Genomic DNA, 18152 nt, shown 5'->3' with positions numbered 1-18152 from the left:
ACCTTAAGAACCTACAGAGAGTTGTCCTCTTTGCCTTGATTCTTCAGACCCAGTCTACCTTTGGTGAAGTTCTGGGGAGCATGGACTTTAATCAGAAGACCATTGAAGACCTAGCCTCTTCACCTGAAAGAACCAACAGTGGTTAGGGCATTTTCCTGAACTTGTGACAAGGATTCTAAAGCTCCGTTTCATTGTAAACATAGTTTTCCAGTTTTTGTGGCTTCTAAGGGGAATTTCTGTGTAAAACATAATTGAGAATACTCAATAAAAAAGGTGTTAGTATGTTAAGAGGTTGATAGGATTCCTGCATTGCAGGAGGTTGGACTTGATGACCCTCAGCGTCCCTTCCAACTCCACAATTCTATAATTTTGTGAATACTTCCATTAGTAGAAATGAAGTTTTATGCTAACAAGTATCTTTGTGCCTAACTTTCAGATTTATCAAAGCTCTCCACCTCTCTTACAACTGCCTACTTGCATTGCCTACTTTAGCTTTGTGTGCTGTGAAGACTATTAATGTCAGTGCTTTAAACTTTCTGCCTAGGATATTCCACATGGCTTAGGAGAGGGACTGTGAGAGTAATGGATTGTGCGCTGTGTGTACTGTCTTCAGAAACCACCCAGGTTACCATATTTTTCGCTCTATAACACGCACCTGACCATAACACGAACATAGTTTTTAGAGAAGGAAAACAAGAAAAAAAATATTCTAAACGAAACAGTGGATGTATGATTTTTGTGGTTCATGCTGTGGCCACAGACATGGGATCTGACGGTGAGTTTGGGGTAGCCCAATGCAAAAATCCTGAGGATCCATGTGGATCCATGTTTGTAACCACGTTTTTGCACCACTGCGGCCCCAGGCAACAGTGGGTGCATGATTTTTTTGGTGCAAACTGTAGCCATGGACATGCTATGTGATCTGATGGTGAATTTGGGGTGACCCAGTGCAAAAATCCTGAGGATCCATGTGGATCTGTGCTTTGTAACCACATTTTAAGTGGGGAGGGAAGGAAAAGCACTCAAGGGACAAGGAACACGCGTGGGGTGGGTGGAGAAGGATGCTGCTAATAATGCAGAAGAGGGGTTTAAGGGGAGAAGGCTCCTCTCCTCTCCTGCTTTGCTCCTTTAAAGCAAGCAGGCTCTGCTTCTCTCCCTCCCCCCCCCCCCGCTAGTGCTATTTAGCGAGCTGAGTGGGGAGGAGAGAGGGACAGAGAGCCTTTTGCTTTAAAGGAGCCAACCTGCTTTGCTCCTTTAAAGAAGCAGGCTCTCTGTCCCTCTCTCCTCCCCACTCAGCGGCTCTTCTCCCGCTTTGCTGTTTCAAAGCGAGCCACGGAGGAGGGAAGCATTCGCTCCGTAACACACACAGACATTTCCACTTACTTTCTAGGAGGAAAAAAATGTGTGTTATGGAGCGAAAACTATGGTAACTCTTTAAGGTTCTCTAGAAATGGCAGGCTAAAAATGAGATTTAGCATGTGAAGGTGGAAAATAACATTTGTAGCAAAGTCTCAAAAGCTGGTTTCCTTAGAAGCTACAAGTGATTATAAGCAAGTGATTATGTCAGTGCTCCAAAAGTGTTCTCTCCCCCCTGCCCCGATCAGATGAAATTCCTACTTGAAAAGCACAGCTTGTTGCATTTTTTGAGCTAGTAACATCAAAATTCCCTCCAGTGATTCCAGTAAAGTGGAAGCTACCAAGGAAACAATTTGTATTGTATGCATGATCAAGATACTAGATGTATACAGGACAAACACTTTCTATGGATTGGCAGCCTAGTGATATTTGGTATCACCTGAAGGAATAGTTTGACAGTAACTTTAGTGATTGTTTATCTCCAGACAACATTCTTTCATTTTGTTCGTGGCTGTCTGCTTCTTTATCTGTAGCCCACTATATCAGTGAATTAGGAATTTGCCTTTAAACAGGGAGTAGTCATGTTAGTCTACAAGCGAAAAGTCCTACACACCATCCTCATGATTCAGATATACATCCTTATGTTTATCTTTCTCTTCATCTGTTATCACTTGATGGTGTACAGCTCAGTGTGTACGTAGGCACTCTGAAAACTTTTTTAACAAGATTTAGCTCTTGGGGTCAGGAAGACCTTCGGTGGAAATAAACACTAGATTGCCTAGTTGAGTTATTTCCTCCCATGATGGCTGGAACATGTACACTTGAGGCTTGCTCTCATCCCAGGCAGAATCCAGGGTCAAGTAACAACTGAGCTGGTTTATGTTTACGTGCTACATGGTAGTTGATTCACACCCAAAGATGGTATATAAAAGACAGGTTCATAAGTTTTCTTTGAGCCTCTCCAGGGTGCAGTAATACAGCACATTCAATAGGTCTCTATTTTCAAACTAAATTTATGAAATCAGTTGTAACTCTTTTAAAAGTTTTTAAAATGAAGGAACATCCTTTTAATTAAAGATGCATCTCTTGATTCTAAAGGGATAGTTCCGTTAGATAGTAAAGATCTATCGGTTTTTACATATATTGGATATATTTATATCTCTAATTGATTAGATCCCTTCCGCAAATGGATGGCACTTCCCAGTGACAGAAGCGCTGTTTCACACCTCATGTAGAAAAGTAAAACTAAAGACAAAGAATCTAGCACAAGTGGAAGCTGAACTTGCCTGTGTCAATGTTGCACTGTGAAGCCTCGCGTTGAGTATTTGCAGAGCAGCTTTTGCTTCCTCACAGTTCTTTGGATCCAGTCTGATGATTCTGTGCCTATTTACTCCATTTTAATGTGTGTGCATATATATTTTCTGTTGTAAAAAAGCAGATAACACAAAATACGTTTGGTACATTAAACAAATAATAACCTAAGTGATCTATGGCAGCCTTAGGTGCTTTCATCCAGTTTCTTCTGTGAAATTGTGCAGTTTTCTTTGTTCTGAAAGGTAGGGTTGACAGGTTTGCTGCCCCAGACAAGTAGGCAACTGCACAATTTTAAGCTTTTTGATTTACAGATGCAAGCTATGCTTCTACAGCTGTGGTTAAAAATTAGTTAACCAATCTGGGTGGAATAATCTGGATATGTTCCAGCAGATGGCGCCTTAATTCTGTTTTTAAACCTAAAAAACACTATCTTTAACATTTCAGGCATATGCAGTTTCTATAAAGAATGGGAAGCTTAGCTATGTAGACTATAAAACAAAGCAGTTTGTGGTTTAGTTTTTTAAAATTTAAGCTACATTGTTTTTTCCAGTAGGATTTTGCGGGTGCCTTAGCTTAAATTTGTGTGTTTTAGGAACACATATTTTTTTTCTCTAGATAAGAAAGATCAGCATGAAGGATTAAGTGTAGGTAGAAAATGTTTGCTTCTGTGGCTTGGTGACACTTGATGTAAGAAAGTGATGGTTGGAAACTTCCACATGATACTGGTGTATGTAGTACTTCAGGATTAAAATATAAAACAAGGCTTGACATGGCAAGTTTTTCAACACTGGATAATAAGAGGGTGTTTGCAAGGGAGAGTGTGACTAAGGCTAAGAAAATTCAGCTGTGTTTATTCTTGCTAGAAAATAAGGATACCAGGATGAGATTTTGTTTTTTAAAAATACATCTTACTAATGCATGTTTACTAAGAAAGAACCAAAACTGGAATCAGAACTTGCATTGCAATCCTAAACATTTCTAATCAGAAGTAAGTCCTATTGAATTCAGTGGGGCTTATTTCCAGTTAAGTGTGGTTATGATTGCAGGCTTAGTTGCTTTGAAAAGGGAAATTCATACATAAGCTTCTGCAAACATTTTAACATTCGTTTGTAGGCCAGGAAGCTTGTACACTGTAGAGAAATGCAAGATTGATGCCCTGATCTTGGATATAATCACTTGGTCTCACTGAATACTCTAATACATAAGTGCATGTGTACTTAAGACTGAATTATTGTTTGAAAGCAGTGACCTCCTCACAAAATGTGAGTTACTCATCTTTATCTGTGGGGTGAAAAATCTTTTCTGTGATAGGAGTAGTTAGGGAAGAATGGTGTTTTTCCTTAATGACACATACATGTTTCAGTTTATCTTGAACAGTTGCCTGGTCTGTACGGTATAGTAGCTTGTAAGTAAAATCCTAATGAGACTTTGGGAACCTTGGCATTTCTTAGATTCTTGGAAAGAAAACCCTTTAGCTTAAATTTATGCGGAGGTAGATATTCAACATTTAAATCCCATTTCTTCCTCTGTATCCATGCATATAACAACAGCAAGGCTTTGGATGTGCTTTGACACATGTACACATGTATTGACCTAACTGGCCACAGAAGGATCTGGAGCAGTGGGAGGCCATGGCAGTGGTCCACATCTCTTCCCACCCAGTCGTGATTTCACTTCCATGGAATAGGTGACAGTAGGCCTCGTGTTACTGGTTCTCTACATATGCTGTGTCAGATATAGGACATATGTGTCCACATCTACCAATCTGCCTAGAATGCTTCATCAGCGATGGCGTAGCCCTGTGCATTCCTCACCATTACTGCGTCCTTTGATAACAGAATATAGCCAACTTACATAGGAGCTTCTTGTTTTCAAAAGCCCCCATTCATTTTAACAATGATTTGGGGGTGGGGTGGGGGTATATATTCTGATGGTTGGCAACTTGGTCAGGCTGACTTCCCCCCACTCAGAGTTCGTCCTCATGTTTCTCCCGCCCGCCAGCCAAATGTTTCTGCATGTATTCTTCACCATTAGCATTATGTTTCTGAATGGCTAACTTTGCTAACATTTGCCATTTGATCAATAAGGATTACTTCATGCTAGGGAAATGGTAATTATTCACGAACTACCATTTAAACCAGTTGCAATCTCTGCCTCGACATGTTAGCATTTTGCAGCAGGCATACCTCTTCCCAGAATGTAATGGATTTATCTGGTTTTCTCTCCACCCCCCCCCCCCCCACAATGCACCAGCAACCCTCTCTAAAATATCATGCTGTGTGAGTGAAATGGGCACTGCAGTGTTAATTTTTTTGAAGCGGTTCCAAACAGCACACCGCATCAGCATTTCATGGTCCAGCATTTTCTGCATCATATTTTTTTCCCCCATGAGTGTGAAATTTCAGCAGATTGTTATGCAAAACAGTTTTGTGTCTCTGTGTGACTGGGGAGACAGCTGTTAGTCCTAATGAGGAGTGCTAGCATTACAGTATTTCCGTTGATTGAGACCCACGGAGGGAGCAGAATGTTCCAGATCAGGCAGTGGTGTGTGGTGAAAAAGTGCCACTCTGTCAGCTGGAAGTGTATGCTCGGCTGCTCTCTACGACAAGATAAATGAGTTTTGCCGGGGCTTGGCAGAGTCTGAAGTTTTTCCAGAGAATGGTAGTAGCACACCAAGTTCCCTGTGGGGGACCCACAGTTTAAGGGTGTCGTAAGATTACTGTCTCTTTGCCAACTTTTTTTTTTATGCCCAAAGATACCTGTCACCCACTTGTGAGTTATGAAATGCCTAATGCCTTTTAGCGTTCCATTAACACAGAGTCTTAATGATCTTTTGTTGACATTTTTCATTAATTTAGCCGAGGGGATGTTAACCACCGTTTTAAGTTGCCACGGTTGCTAGAGAACCCAGCATTGAGTGAGAAGAAAGTGGGGGAAATCTTAATTTACCCTCTGTTCCCCCAGTTCTGTATTTAAATGTTCCAGATTTGGCAAAGATTGAGCTTTGGGCAGTATGTGTTTTGTTAATAAGCCTCCACACGTTAAATCAAGTGCTTTACTTAACCCCCTGCTTTCCATTGACTTTATAGTTCAAGCCTCCAATTTTGTCCATATGTGTAAAAGTTGGCCTTGCTCCTGTATTGTTTGTTGCAGGAATGGTGATCTTGTAGTCCAATGTCAAAGAAAGCTACCTGTTAAACAAGCTGAAAGCTGTAATAGGTTTGGGACAAGAAATGATGGTTCCTAGTGTGTTGTTGTGCCATGAGGTGCCATTTGTGGAGGACCTAAATTGACAGACTGCTTATAAAGGAGCATGGTAATTAAAGGGTTGCTTCGATGTCTTTATGCAGTTAGTGAACAATCTGTGAGAATGTTTCCTGCTCATTGAAATAATTCATGGCAGGTGTTTGTGTGCATGAGTATATACAATTTTAATTTTTTTAAAGCCAGGTGTCTGCTGGAACCTTAATGGCTAACAAATCTATTGGTTCATAAGCTTTTGTAGGCAGGAGCCCACTTCATTAGATGCGTGAAGTGAACAGGGAAGTGGTAGTGGGGACTCTTATTAGGTGAGTGAGGTTAAAAATGAACATATTCTTATGCTACCCATGCAGCCATCCAATCAAGTGAAATAAACATAAGAAGAGCCTGCTGGATCAAGCCAATGGCCAACTAGTCCACTATCCTGTTCTTATGGCCTCTCAAGCAGGACCCAAGCACAAGAACACTTTCCCCCCTTTGGTTTCCATCAACTGGTATTCAGAAACATTAGAGCCTAACCATTATGGCTAAGTATCATCTTCTTCTTCTTCTTCTTCTTCTTCTTCTTCTTCTTCTTCTTCTTCTTCTTCTCCTCCTCCTCCTCCTCCTCCTCCTCCTCCTCCTCCCTCCTCCTCCTCCTCCTCCTTCTCCTCCTTCTTCTCCTCCTCCTCCTCCTCCTTCTTCTTCTTCTTCTTCTTCTGCGATTACTCATAGCCGAGTAAGATTGTCTTCCATAAACACGGTTTTAACAATTGATTCCGTAAGTGACTGTGGAGGCCAATTCTGGAGCCACACGTCCTTCCATAGTGGGGACATTGGTTTCCTGGTGGGAGTTGATCACGGTGTGGATTTGCCTTCCTCTTAGCACATTTCTCCCTTGCATCCAGAGTTTGAGTGTCTTCAAAGCCCATGACACCTAGGAGTTAAGTCACTAGGTGTCAGCATGTCCAGAGCTGTAAGACTAAAAACAGCCAACTCTTGCTGGTTACAGAGCAGCTTCCATGATACTACATGTGGCGTTATTATCTTTCTAATGACTTAACTAATCCAGCTCTCTAGTTAAAAGAAATTGCATTAGTGCATTGAGTTAGTCTTTAAGATCCATAAGAAACTTTGATTTTCCTGTTACAGCTTATTACTCTTATTATTCTTAAAGACTATATTTACTCCAAAGTGCTTGCAAGGAAAACAGATTTTCTTGGTGTTCAGTTTTTGGATAAAAGCAAAGCTCATACATGAAGATTTGGGAGTGCTTTGGGAAGTATTTCTTTTACATAGAAATACAAAGTGTACATCCTTCAAGGTTATTCAGCTTTTAGTAATAATTATTAACAGACCGTTATACTTATTGAAAGCCTCCTTTTCAAAATGAGACCCTTTAATGTACAGTAGACGCACACATTTACAGCCAAATCAACATACACATATCACACCTAGCTTAAGACATGGTATTTATGGTGAATAAATATTCTTGAGACTTTACTCTGGTATCTGAAATCAATGTAACTGTATTCTCTCAACTTTGAAATGAAAGCCAGCCATGTGCCCTCCTATTTGCTAATAGGTTTTAGTATGTTACTGTAAAGAGGTTTGCATCACATGAAGTTTCCAGACTATCTTTTAAAGGCAGTTGCGCATCAATAGTATTGCAGTAATCTAGCTTCGATAACTGAGGCATGGATAACTGAGGCCAGGCCTGTCTCCTCTAGAAATGGTTACGGCTTGTAAGCCAGTTGGCAAAAGGCAGTCCTCTTCACCTGAATATGTGAGGAAATTATTGCACCAAGGAGCACCCAAACCAACCACCCAGACCTTTAAGGCGAATGCAACCTTACCTAGAATAGGCCACATAACCCTTACAGATTTTAAGCACTCTTGAATAGCAGCATCTCCCTCTTGTTCACACCAATCTACTTTGAACTAATGCCAGACATTGGGTTGCCATCTCTACTGCCTCCCGGGGATCAGATGTTGAGAATAAGTGGTAGAGCAGAGTGTAATTTGCATTTGAATGACACTTCAGCACTTCACTCAGTGATATGACCATAGGGTATATCGAAAGCTGCTGAGAGGTTCAAATGATTGTTGTACATTTGCCCAATGGAGAATTTCAAGGAAATAGCGGGTGGAGAGTGGTAAGCACAAATTGGAAATAGAGGGGATTTAACCAGAAATCTGATTAGATCCAATTCAGCTGTTCCGTTCCATTCCGTTTGGAAGGGGTTTGATGTGCATTATAATTGTAATGGTTTTAGTTATTTTTATAATTGCATATTCTATTGTTGTAACCCACTCAAGATCCTTAGGGTGAAGGGTGGGTAAGAAATCTTATTGAATAAACATACATATATACATACAAGACATTTGAGAAAATCACTGAATTATGGCAGTCATCCATTCTAGCATGCACAAGGTTCAGTCCTTGGCATCTCTGGATAAACAGGGCCTCAGAGAGCAAAAATGAGGAAAGCTTCTTTCAGAGACCTTGGAGAGACCGCCTAACAGATGGAGCATGCAGTGCTGGATTAAATGGACTTGTGATATAATGCAATCTTACACGTTTTAAAAATCTACTTCTTCTGCACAAAATCTTTATACTAGCTGTGTTTGATCTTCTCGTTTATCTAGCACTCATAAGATAAGGGTACTGCTAGTAAAGAGTTAATCTCTGGTCTTTTCTGTCTTTTTCAAACACAACAACAACAACAACAACACATGCAACCTATACTGTAACCTTTTGGGATGCAGTTTGAGATGCAAATTTAAACAAGTGGGGGGGGGGGAGTGTTCAGGTCCTTGAGCAGAAGAAGTTGAAAAGCAGAGAGCTTTGAATCGCTTCTCGAAAATACAAGCTTTTAAATCTTAACTAGATGAATAATTTTAATGCATGATGAAAGAATCAAATCTATTGTCATACGTTGTGGAACAGTGAAATGCTCCGCTTGCACGACTTATTTCCGTATGTAATGCATATAGTTTGGGAGACGAAGACGTTCTCCTGGCTGTGAATGTGTATGGTAAGTGGAGATCTTCCATAGATTCTGTGGCTGTTCTTAATTGCTTGTGCCTCCACAGTAGGTCAGGCGCATAGGCATCTGTAATTGGGTATTGGGCTCGGAAAGCTCAAGTGAAGACCTTTAGTTCTTGCCACATAATTACCCTGTGGCACTCTGATACAGCATTAAAAAACTTCGTACCACTGACAAAATGGTGTTTGGATCTAATTAGACTTTAATTTGATGTCAATTTAAATTAAGAGGGCCTGCACATACTAGTCCATTGTGACTTGGGTAATACTAATCTCAATCAGTAGGCTGAATAGGACATGAAATCAAATTCTCACAGTACAATAGAAGTGACAGGAGCAACTTGACACCTTAAATTAAAATTACTAAAATCTGAGCAATTGATGTGCATGACCCTCAAGCTATACAGGATAGGTCATTAAATGCGATCCATAGAAATTGAGCTAAGAAGCACACTGTAATGAACCAGGGGAGGGAAAGAAAGGCTTTGTTAGCGTGCTGTGTAGGTGGAAACAAGCTCAAGGCTTTGTAGACTAGAATTAAAGCAATACCTTAAAACCTCGGTCTTTGTCCTTTCAGATGTAATAGATAACATGCTCCTGGTTTCTGGGGTTACATATTTTTATCCTCTGATCCTTGATTTGCTAATAGTAATTCAAACATGGCATTTGTTTATTTTTTAAAAAATATTGATCTAGAGTAGGCATAACACAGAAACATGACGTCCACTTTTTCCTTATGACTGAAGGGTGATTTTTATATATCTTATGAAGTCTCCTCTCTTGTGGAAGAGATCAGTTGCCTTATTTTAACATGTACTCGTATGTTAAAAATATTAAACTTCTTGTTTGATAAGGGATGCTGTTGATTGATCTCGGTGCCCTGCAGTTTTTAGCAACAAACTTTGTGCTTCCAGCAGTAATTCACTTGTTAGGGTTTTAAAATCATTGGATTTAAAGTTTGATTCTGTCCACGCCCCCCCCCCCGAACAATGTTGTATTGTAAAAGTGAAAAATGTCATGTCTGTTTTAGGTAATAATGGCTCTACTGCTAATATGGCTCTAATGTTCCCCCCTCCCTTTAAGCACTGTGACTTCAGCTGTCTTCACTGTGGGAGACAATGTTGTTTCGGGTAGTGATGACCGTACTGTGAAAGTCTGGGACTTGAAAAATATGAGGTCGCCTATTGCCACTATTCGCACAGATTCTGCAGTGAACAGGTAAGCCCAAACAGTCCAATTGGTTAAATATAGGAGGTATTGGCTTGGTTTTCATGAATTATTATTATTTTTTCCTAATGCTAGACTAGGCACAATGGGTGCTATGTCTTTGGGATTAATGATGTACATGTACAGCAAAGTAACAACTCTGATTAGACATCTCAGTGGTACTGTTTTAGTCATGGGGCCTAGTTTCTGCAGAAACTATTATAGTATGTTCAGAATGGTGGTGCCCATGACACTTGGGCTCTTCAAAGAGAGAGAATTGTAGAGAGGTGGAGTATTGCATGCAAATCAGTTAAAAATTCTTAGTGGGGATCCCACTTGCATATTGGGTTGGACGGACTAGTTACTGATTTTGTATCCCAAAGAGAGCATTTGGTCTGAAGCATTAGCTATTTGAGTGGAGAGCTTGGTTCTAGACCTAAAGCTACCATATGTCTTTGGACCATTCTTTGGACATCAAAGCAAAACCAATTTCAGGCCTCTTATTCTGGTGCATCTTAGAATTTTTTTTTTAACCTGTTTTGCACGACTGAAAATATTTGAATTTTCATGAACAATTAACTGAATTTATGTAACAGGCCTGTGTCCAAAGGCCTAGATCCAAAGATTCTTGTTCATTCAGCTAAAGCATTTTATTTGGATGTATGACCTTCTGAAATGTTCCTTAGTTCTTGGTGGTGATGGGAACCCAAGTAAATTCATGTGTGCATGAGGAAACCCAAGTAAATTCATGTGTGCATGAGGAAAGCCTGTTCTTGCTACATTGCTGTGTGTGGTGGCAGCGGCAGTGTGAATTTTGATCATCGTCATCTTTAGAAACAAGTGTTTTTCCAGTACTTGATTTTGTTGCAAAAATAAAGTAATATGTATTTGCGGGAAATGTGTACAAGATAAACCTCCAATTAAATCATTTTCAGTGAACTTGAACAACTGTCGGTTCTCATTTGTCAAGCTCCCTAGCTTATTTTTATCTCTCCTGTGCAGGATTAATGTTTGTGTCGGCCAAAGAATCATTGCCCTTCCACATGACAACCGGCAGGTTAGATTATTTGACATGTCTGGAGTGCGATTAGCACGGCTCCCTCGCAGCAACAGACAGGTACCAGAATTTTGAGTTCTATATGTAAGAAAGATCCCTGCTCCCAACCTCTTTTCTCTGTGTATATGCATAATTAGAAATATTGATAGCAGAATACCTGATCCAAAGATAATGTCTTTAACAGTCATCAAGTTGCATATATTGAACACAGCTTGTTAGTGTAAAACACTGCCTTGGATTAAGCCTGTTTCTGAGCCCAGTTCAAAGTCTTGTCCTTTAAAGCAGGATTATTATTCATTTCATTATGAACTGCTTCCTAGGAACATCTCAGTAAGATTTCACAATGCAACTTCACAGTACCAGTAAGAACCTTCTTTTCGATTGGGACCATTGGCCCGCAGAAATGAACCATGGCCTTCAGGTTCTTATTTCAGAAGCAAATGAGTGTTTTCCATTCCAGTACTTCCCTCAGATAAACTGGAATCTGGGCTGCTACATAGGGAGGGGTTGTAACTCACCGTAAGTCCTTGCTTTCCCTTTCCACCTCCCAACCTTGAGGGTGGAAAGAAGTGCAGGGAAACTTTGAAAGCCTTTTCCTCCCCCACCTCTTTTGCACCCCCAGAGTTGGAGATGCCAAGGAGTGAAAAAGGATCATGAAGAACTTTCAGAACCTCCCTGCATTTCTCCTTTTCATCCTGAAATGTTGGAGGTGGAAGGGGGAAGTGGCTGATTTGAGGCAGGGATGGGTAGGGGAGCCAATATTCTAACACAGGCATTTCTGTTGTCACAGGGGCATAGAAGAATGGTTTGCTGTTCAGCATGGAGTGAAGACCACCCGATCTGCAATCTGTTCACTTGTGGATTTGATCGGCAGGCTATTGGGTGGAACATCAATATTCCTGCCTTGCTTCAGGAAAAATGAGATGCTGAAAGAATTCTTCCCCGGACCCCTCAGTTTTGTTGCCATAGACTTTTTTTGTGCAGACTTTCCTGTAAGCTGGTCTGCTGTTAACATAAAAGGTGCACCTTGAAAGGGAGTGTGTTGCAAATGTTGTTATCACATTGTGCACAGTTTGCATGAAATGTACAGAAAAATATGTGACCTTTTCAAAGAAGCTAGATTCTTGCATATGGACTTTTATAACTTGGCATCCACTGGTGAGTAGAAGGATATATGGCTTTCCTATGGAGCATATAAGTGTTCATAAGTTATTCAGCCTAGATGAACAGTAGGGCATTATGTTTGACTTAAATGTGAATTCTGTGTACTTATTGTGAAGAATATATAGTCTGCCTTTCCCTCATCATTTTACATATCTGCCTTGTGATTAAAGAGCGTATAGGGCTAAACTTAAGATGAAGGGTGAATTTCAGAAGTATGGTGGAGATTTCCCCTCCCATCTATATTTGAGCACTCCTGCTGATTTGAGCACTCCAATGTAGTATTTGAGTCTGATTTGAGCACTCCAATGTATTTATTTATTGGAGTATTTATTTCAATTCCCAATTTAAGGGAAAAATACAGTTTTTTTAAAGCATTGGGCATAGAATGTTGGTTTGCCATGTTGAGTATATTCCTATACATTTCAAGAACTAACTGGTTCACCCTTACCCTGTTGGCTGGAGCCACCAATCTGTGTTTTGGTATTTTACATAACTGCAAACTACAAAATATTATAATCACGGCAATCTGAGCAAGTTTTTAAGCACTTTAGTTTATAGCAGCTGTTATAAACCACAAGCGGCAGATGAAATTTCCTAGAGAATGTGAGGCCTATATCTAAGAAGGATTTACATTGCTACATTTTGTGAAGTTTTTTTATTATAAAAAAAGAATAAATCTTGAGGGTTTTTTTGGTTGTTGTTTTTTAAAGAATGCACCTGTGTTTAACATATTTCAAAATGGGACCTCTCCCATCAACGTTCTGTTTTTGGGCCAACAACACTATGCCAGAGATCCAAAAGATCAGACTAGTTATACATGCCAATAAATGTGGCAAGCCGCTATTGAAATTAAGTGGCCTGTCAGAAGCAGATTGTAATATGGCATGGTGCTTGGGAGCGGGTCTGCTGTTCAAGGACAAAAGTAAGGAAGCTCGTTGGACATGCCCCAACCCTTGGTCATGCTAACATTGTTCTTTGGATCCTGGCCATTGCAACTAAGTGTGCTACCTCAAAAATGAATGTGGGGCTACTATGAATCTTGCTGTTTGACCTTGATAACACACTTTGGGTCTCATTCCAATGTGCTGTCATAAAGAATAGAAGACAATCATACCAAATTTCAAGGTTGTACTTTGTCAAGACGTAACTTGTTAACTTGGAAGGAAGGTCCTTGTGTTGTTTCACACCATTCGACAGGCGGCCCTTAGATGGGTTTTGCTCTTCCTAAGTTGTGTTGTCAGCTTGATATGTGCGATTAATATTCCCAAGCACCTCTGATAGCCAACTGTCTTGAAGAAGGTTAATGAGACCGTACGTTAGGACTCCTTCATAGATGTTGTATTTGCAGCTGAGGGCAGGCAGTGCTTCTCTAAACTGTCTGTCCACATCTCAGGGTTGGAGCCAAAATAATCAAAGTGGTAATGTAGGTTGCTTATAAAAGGTTTAAAATTAATTCCCCTACATTACTTTGAGTTACACTTCCTTGATCAGTTCTCCTCTTCCTCCTCCAGTTATTGTGTTCCATAGCACTGTCCAATAGGAACTTGAGAAGCTGAATCTAGGGGAGAGAGTGGAGGCACCATTTATGAGAGTGCTGAAATCATAGCAAGTTGAGACATAACGTTATAGCATGTCATATAGGAGTTAAAGTAGTTTATGGAGAAGAGAATTAATGCAAGAAACATATAATAAGTGAATAGCTTGATCTGTTTGGGGCAAAAGAATCTGTCATGTAGCACTAAAGCCTGGAACGAGTAAATGACTGAGGCTTGTGATTATATGATCAAATGTATAATGATAAGTAAATAATGACTTGGAATTTGATTTAAAATCCATAAGAGATACCACTTTTTGCTTCCCTAATCTGGGTCATCCTCTACCCATACTCGATGGCAAAACTCAAATGAGTTGTGGATGGCTTTATTGCATGTTTTATTATATCGTTTTGCAGCATGTGCTTCTATTTGGGTCTTGTCACAGAGTGACTGGATGGGGAAGCAGTGTAGAGAGAAGCAATCTTGCCACATCACTCCTTTATTTATCTTTGTTAAAAGACAATGTTTTGCCTACATGCTCCCTAGCTAATGGGTGTTGCAGGCATTTCAGTTGAATGCAACAAACTCCTTTAGAATGTCTAGACCTGCCTTAGGGTAGAGCTTGGGTTCTCAGTGGTCTCATTGACTTGGGAACCACCCATTGAGTGGCTTGGGCTCATAGCTCTCCACCTTCAGTGAGAGATGATGGGTGCCAGTTGCACGGACAGTTCATATGAATGGAGTCTTTACATTTTAAAAATACATATGAAATAACAACAGTGGAGCGTGAAATAGATGCCCGCTGTCACTGAGCTTTATATATCACCAAAGGACCAACCTCCTGTAGCAGAGGTATCTACATGCTTGTTCCCACTCAGCCACATGTCTTGGCTTCATTGAAAGGAGCAAGTTAGTTAAGTGTTGTGTTGAGGCAACAGGTGCCTGTCCCAACAGTAGATGAATGGTAGCAGTGAAAACAATTATACATTTCACATTTTCTGGTCTTCACATGATAATGAACAGGTGTTCTAATAACTGCTGTGAGTATCGATTTAATTATGTCTTGCATTTCACATAGAAGGAAAGTGACTGTTACATATTTTCAGTATTGAAACTTAGTTTTGCATAAGATCGCTGTATCACTGGGCAAATCACAAAGACTTGTGTCTGTCTGTCTTTCTCTGTGTATATGTGGTCTTCAAACAGTGCACATCATTTTTTTAAAAATGAAAACATCTGTACCTATTTCAGAAATTGGAAGAATCTTATTTTGATGCCTAAGTCTTTGAAAACCAACTTCCGCAGAGGAAGAAAATCCTGTACTCGTATGTCAGTGTAGAACCACTTGTTTTTTTGTTTACTGATATTCTCGTGATTTGATTGTGTTTTTTTAGATGTTCAATGTGTGTCTTTGTTGCAATTTGAAAATGCCATTAAATCATTCAGCATTGTTTCCGAATGCGCGTTTTTAATAAGCTCTAAATGACCTGATTTGTGCAAGTCTCACCTTGCTCTCTATGTCCTAAGTGAAAGCAGCCAAGTGGAATTTTCCCCAATATATTTCGGGTGAATTCCCCCCCCCCCTTTCTTCTGCTCTTTGAATTGGAACTAGATGTTCAGACACAAGGGGCTGCTGCTGAAGAAACAAGCCTATGGGTCCTTTTCCTCCTTATCTATAACAATTAGAAACAACACAGTGATATTCATTACCGCGGTTCCACTAACTAGCTGTTGCTTATGGGTCAGGAAAATCCACAGCTTGAGGTTAATCACATTTTGCATATTTCTAGACATTACAGATAAGAATGCAAGAATGAGATGCGGAGCTGTCATTTTCAATGGTCCTCAGCTGATGGGGTTATGGCCTGATCTAAGGTGGGTCACAACAGGAACTCTACCATCATAAAAATATATGGTTAAAAAATTAAGATATGGCATGTTTGCGTTCAAGGTGGTTCCTGGGTCTGAAAAAGTTGTAGCCATGGCTGGCAGGAAGAAAGCCAAGTTAGCTGTAGGAAATGGGACTTCTCTGTGTTACAAAATGCACCCTACATTTTGAAGTGTATAACTTAAAAGTGGCTTTGACAGGTATTTGTACGTTTCCATTTCGTACCCTATTCTGTGCAAGCAAATCTTTAATTGCATCTTGCTACACAGGTTATGAACATCCTCCATGTGGCTTGTTTCCCCAGTGTTACGTTAAATTGATTTTTCTTTGCTTAAAGAAACGAGTCAAAACATAGATTCAGTACAATTTATTTTGATACAACAGTCCTCCGAGTATCACGAAACACTCTACAGGCTGAGCAGAAATAACGGATACAGCTTACAATAAGCTGAAGTCAAGATTGACAAGTGATCCAAAGATTGTCGCGTTCATATAAAAATGAAGTGTTAGGATTGCTATGGAAACATCTTGCATAGTTAACATCCTTCCTGAAATATTCTTGCAAAATTGTCATCAATAGCATCTTGAAGGCCTTATGCTATGGGTTTGTCAGGCAGCACAGGCGAGGCCAGGCATATTAAGTTATTGGAGTTAAACATTTCTCACAGAAGAATCCTTGCGAGCATGAAAATGGAATTGGGAATGGAACACCATGTTGCTCCTCTTTCCTTCTGTTTAAGAGGACGTAATGTAGGCTTGAGAGGAAGAACCCAAAACAGCCGGGGGAATCTACAGGCAGGTGTCTAGCCACTCACGAACCATAAGGGCTATTGGGAAATGTGCAGATACTGACATGGTCAGGTTTCTTAACACCACTGTACCAACTCCAAATAGTATGGAAGTCCCTTGTGTGTAATGCTTAAAAGTTGAAGAGGCTGTATTAAAGGCAGAGTAGGGGTTTGATGTGATATAGTGGCAATGGGAAGACCGTGGTCCCCTGTGACTGTACCTAAACAAAGGTGGAAGTGATTACGTTTTAAAACAGTAATCGTGCTCCATAAACAATATTAAATGTAAAGCCAGACTTTCTTGATATATAAGCATCATCTGCTGATTAAAAGTTTTGTGCAAAATGGATCCTGCACATAGCACTCCACTGGTTGCACTGCTATAAAATAGCACCACTTAATGGGGTGGTGGTCAGCCAAGCTGTCTTATAAGGACTTATCCACCAGCAAACGAAAATTAAAGAGCTGTTCTTAAATATACTTATTAGTGCTGTGAACGGTTGGCCAGAGTGACTGCAGCAGGCCGTGCTATGGACATTTAAACAAGTGTTATAACCAGGGTACTTTGTTTGTGTGGATGGGCAGGCACGAGGGAAGCAAAGCAAATATGCAAAATACGATATTGGGAGGGGAGATTCAGCATCTTAAGAATCTCAAATTTCATTTCGAAAAAAAGCAAGTTCCTAGTCCAGCCTTTCTCACTGATGAGCCCCCCCCCCCATTTTTTGAACTTAAACTCCCATCAGCCCCAGCCAGCAAAGCCAATGGTCAGGCCTGATGGGAGTTCTAGGCTGAAACATCCATTGAGCATCAGGTTGGGAAAGATTGTCCTAGTCCTTACAGCTGAGAAGATGTACATATCTGTGATGCTGGCTGAAATAAGAGAAGCCAGTTGTGTGGCCTCTTCTCCCCACCTCCGTGAGCAGAATACCCACAACAAAGGATTCAGGTATGTTTTATTTGCAAAATTTATGCAGGTTGCAAAATTCAGCATGTTGGGGTACAGAATTATAAATATTGGCACAGTACTCAGTTTATAGCTGGGGTTTGTCAATGCAAGTCGAGTTTGCCTTCCTGAATGGTATTCTACTGTAAGACTACTAATATATTAAGTTCCCACTTTCTGACATTCTGTGTGCTTCTTCAAACAAAAGAAATGCCAGCAAGCGGGGATGGTAAATAAGTTAATATAACTACATTGTTTAATGTTTGGCTTTCTCACAGGCTAAGACAACATCCCCAGAGAAGGCGCACTTTGCTATTTAAAAGTGAAATGATGGAATAAGGTTTAATCTGATTTTAATTTCTTATCTAGCTTTGTCGAAATGTTATCTGCACCTTTGCAGCATAACTTATCAGAAGCCAAGGAAAACAAAGGGTTTTTTTAATGGAACCAATCTCGGAGGAAGATGTATAGCACAATACAAGGCTGCTGCTAATCCACAAAGAAAAGGGAATTTGGAATTTTGGTGTACTTGCTGTGTAAACCAGAGAGATGATGGAATTAATCAGATGTGGTGTAGCTTGCTTTCTGTGATCTGTTACCATACAGCTG

The 18152-nt window shown here is 40.2% G+C and overlaps 1 protein-coding gene across 4 annotated transcripts in view; it reads left to right on the top strand.

The window, feature by feature from the left end:
- WDR37 (WD repeat domain 37) overlaps window positions 1-15374 on the top strand; it is a 55547-nt gene extending 40173 nt beyond the window's left edge. For all 4 annotated transcript variants that reach the window (XM_083579828.1, XM_083579826.1, XM_083579829.1 and 1 more), the window contains 3 exons: window positions 10043-10177; window positions 11168-11282; window positions 12013-15374. In XM_083579828.1, coding sequence (XP_083435954.1) covers window positions 10043-10177; window positions 11168-11282; window positions 12013-12144 — 382 coding nt within the window. In that variant the 3' untranslated portion in view covers window positions 12145-15374. The remainder of the gene's footprint in view (window positions 1-10042; window positions 10178-11167; window positions 11283-12012) is intronic.
- The last annotated feature ends 2778 nt before the right edge of the window (window positions 15375-18152 follow it).

The sequence above is a fragment of the Podarcis filfolensis genome (assembly GCF_964270895.1).
Source record: "Podarcis filfolensis genome assembly, chromosome: 12".
NCBI lineage: Eukaryota > Metazoa > Chordata > Lepidosauria > Squamata > Lacertidae > Podarcis > Podarcis filfolensis.
Note: the sequence above shows the minus strand (reverse complement) of the source record. Positions and strands in the feature narration are given on the sequence as shown.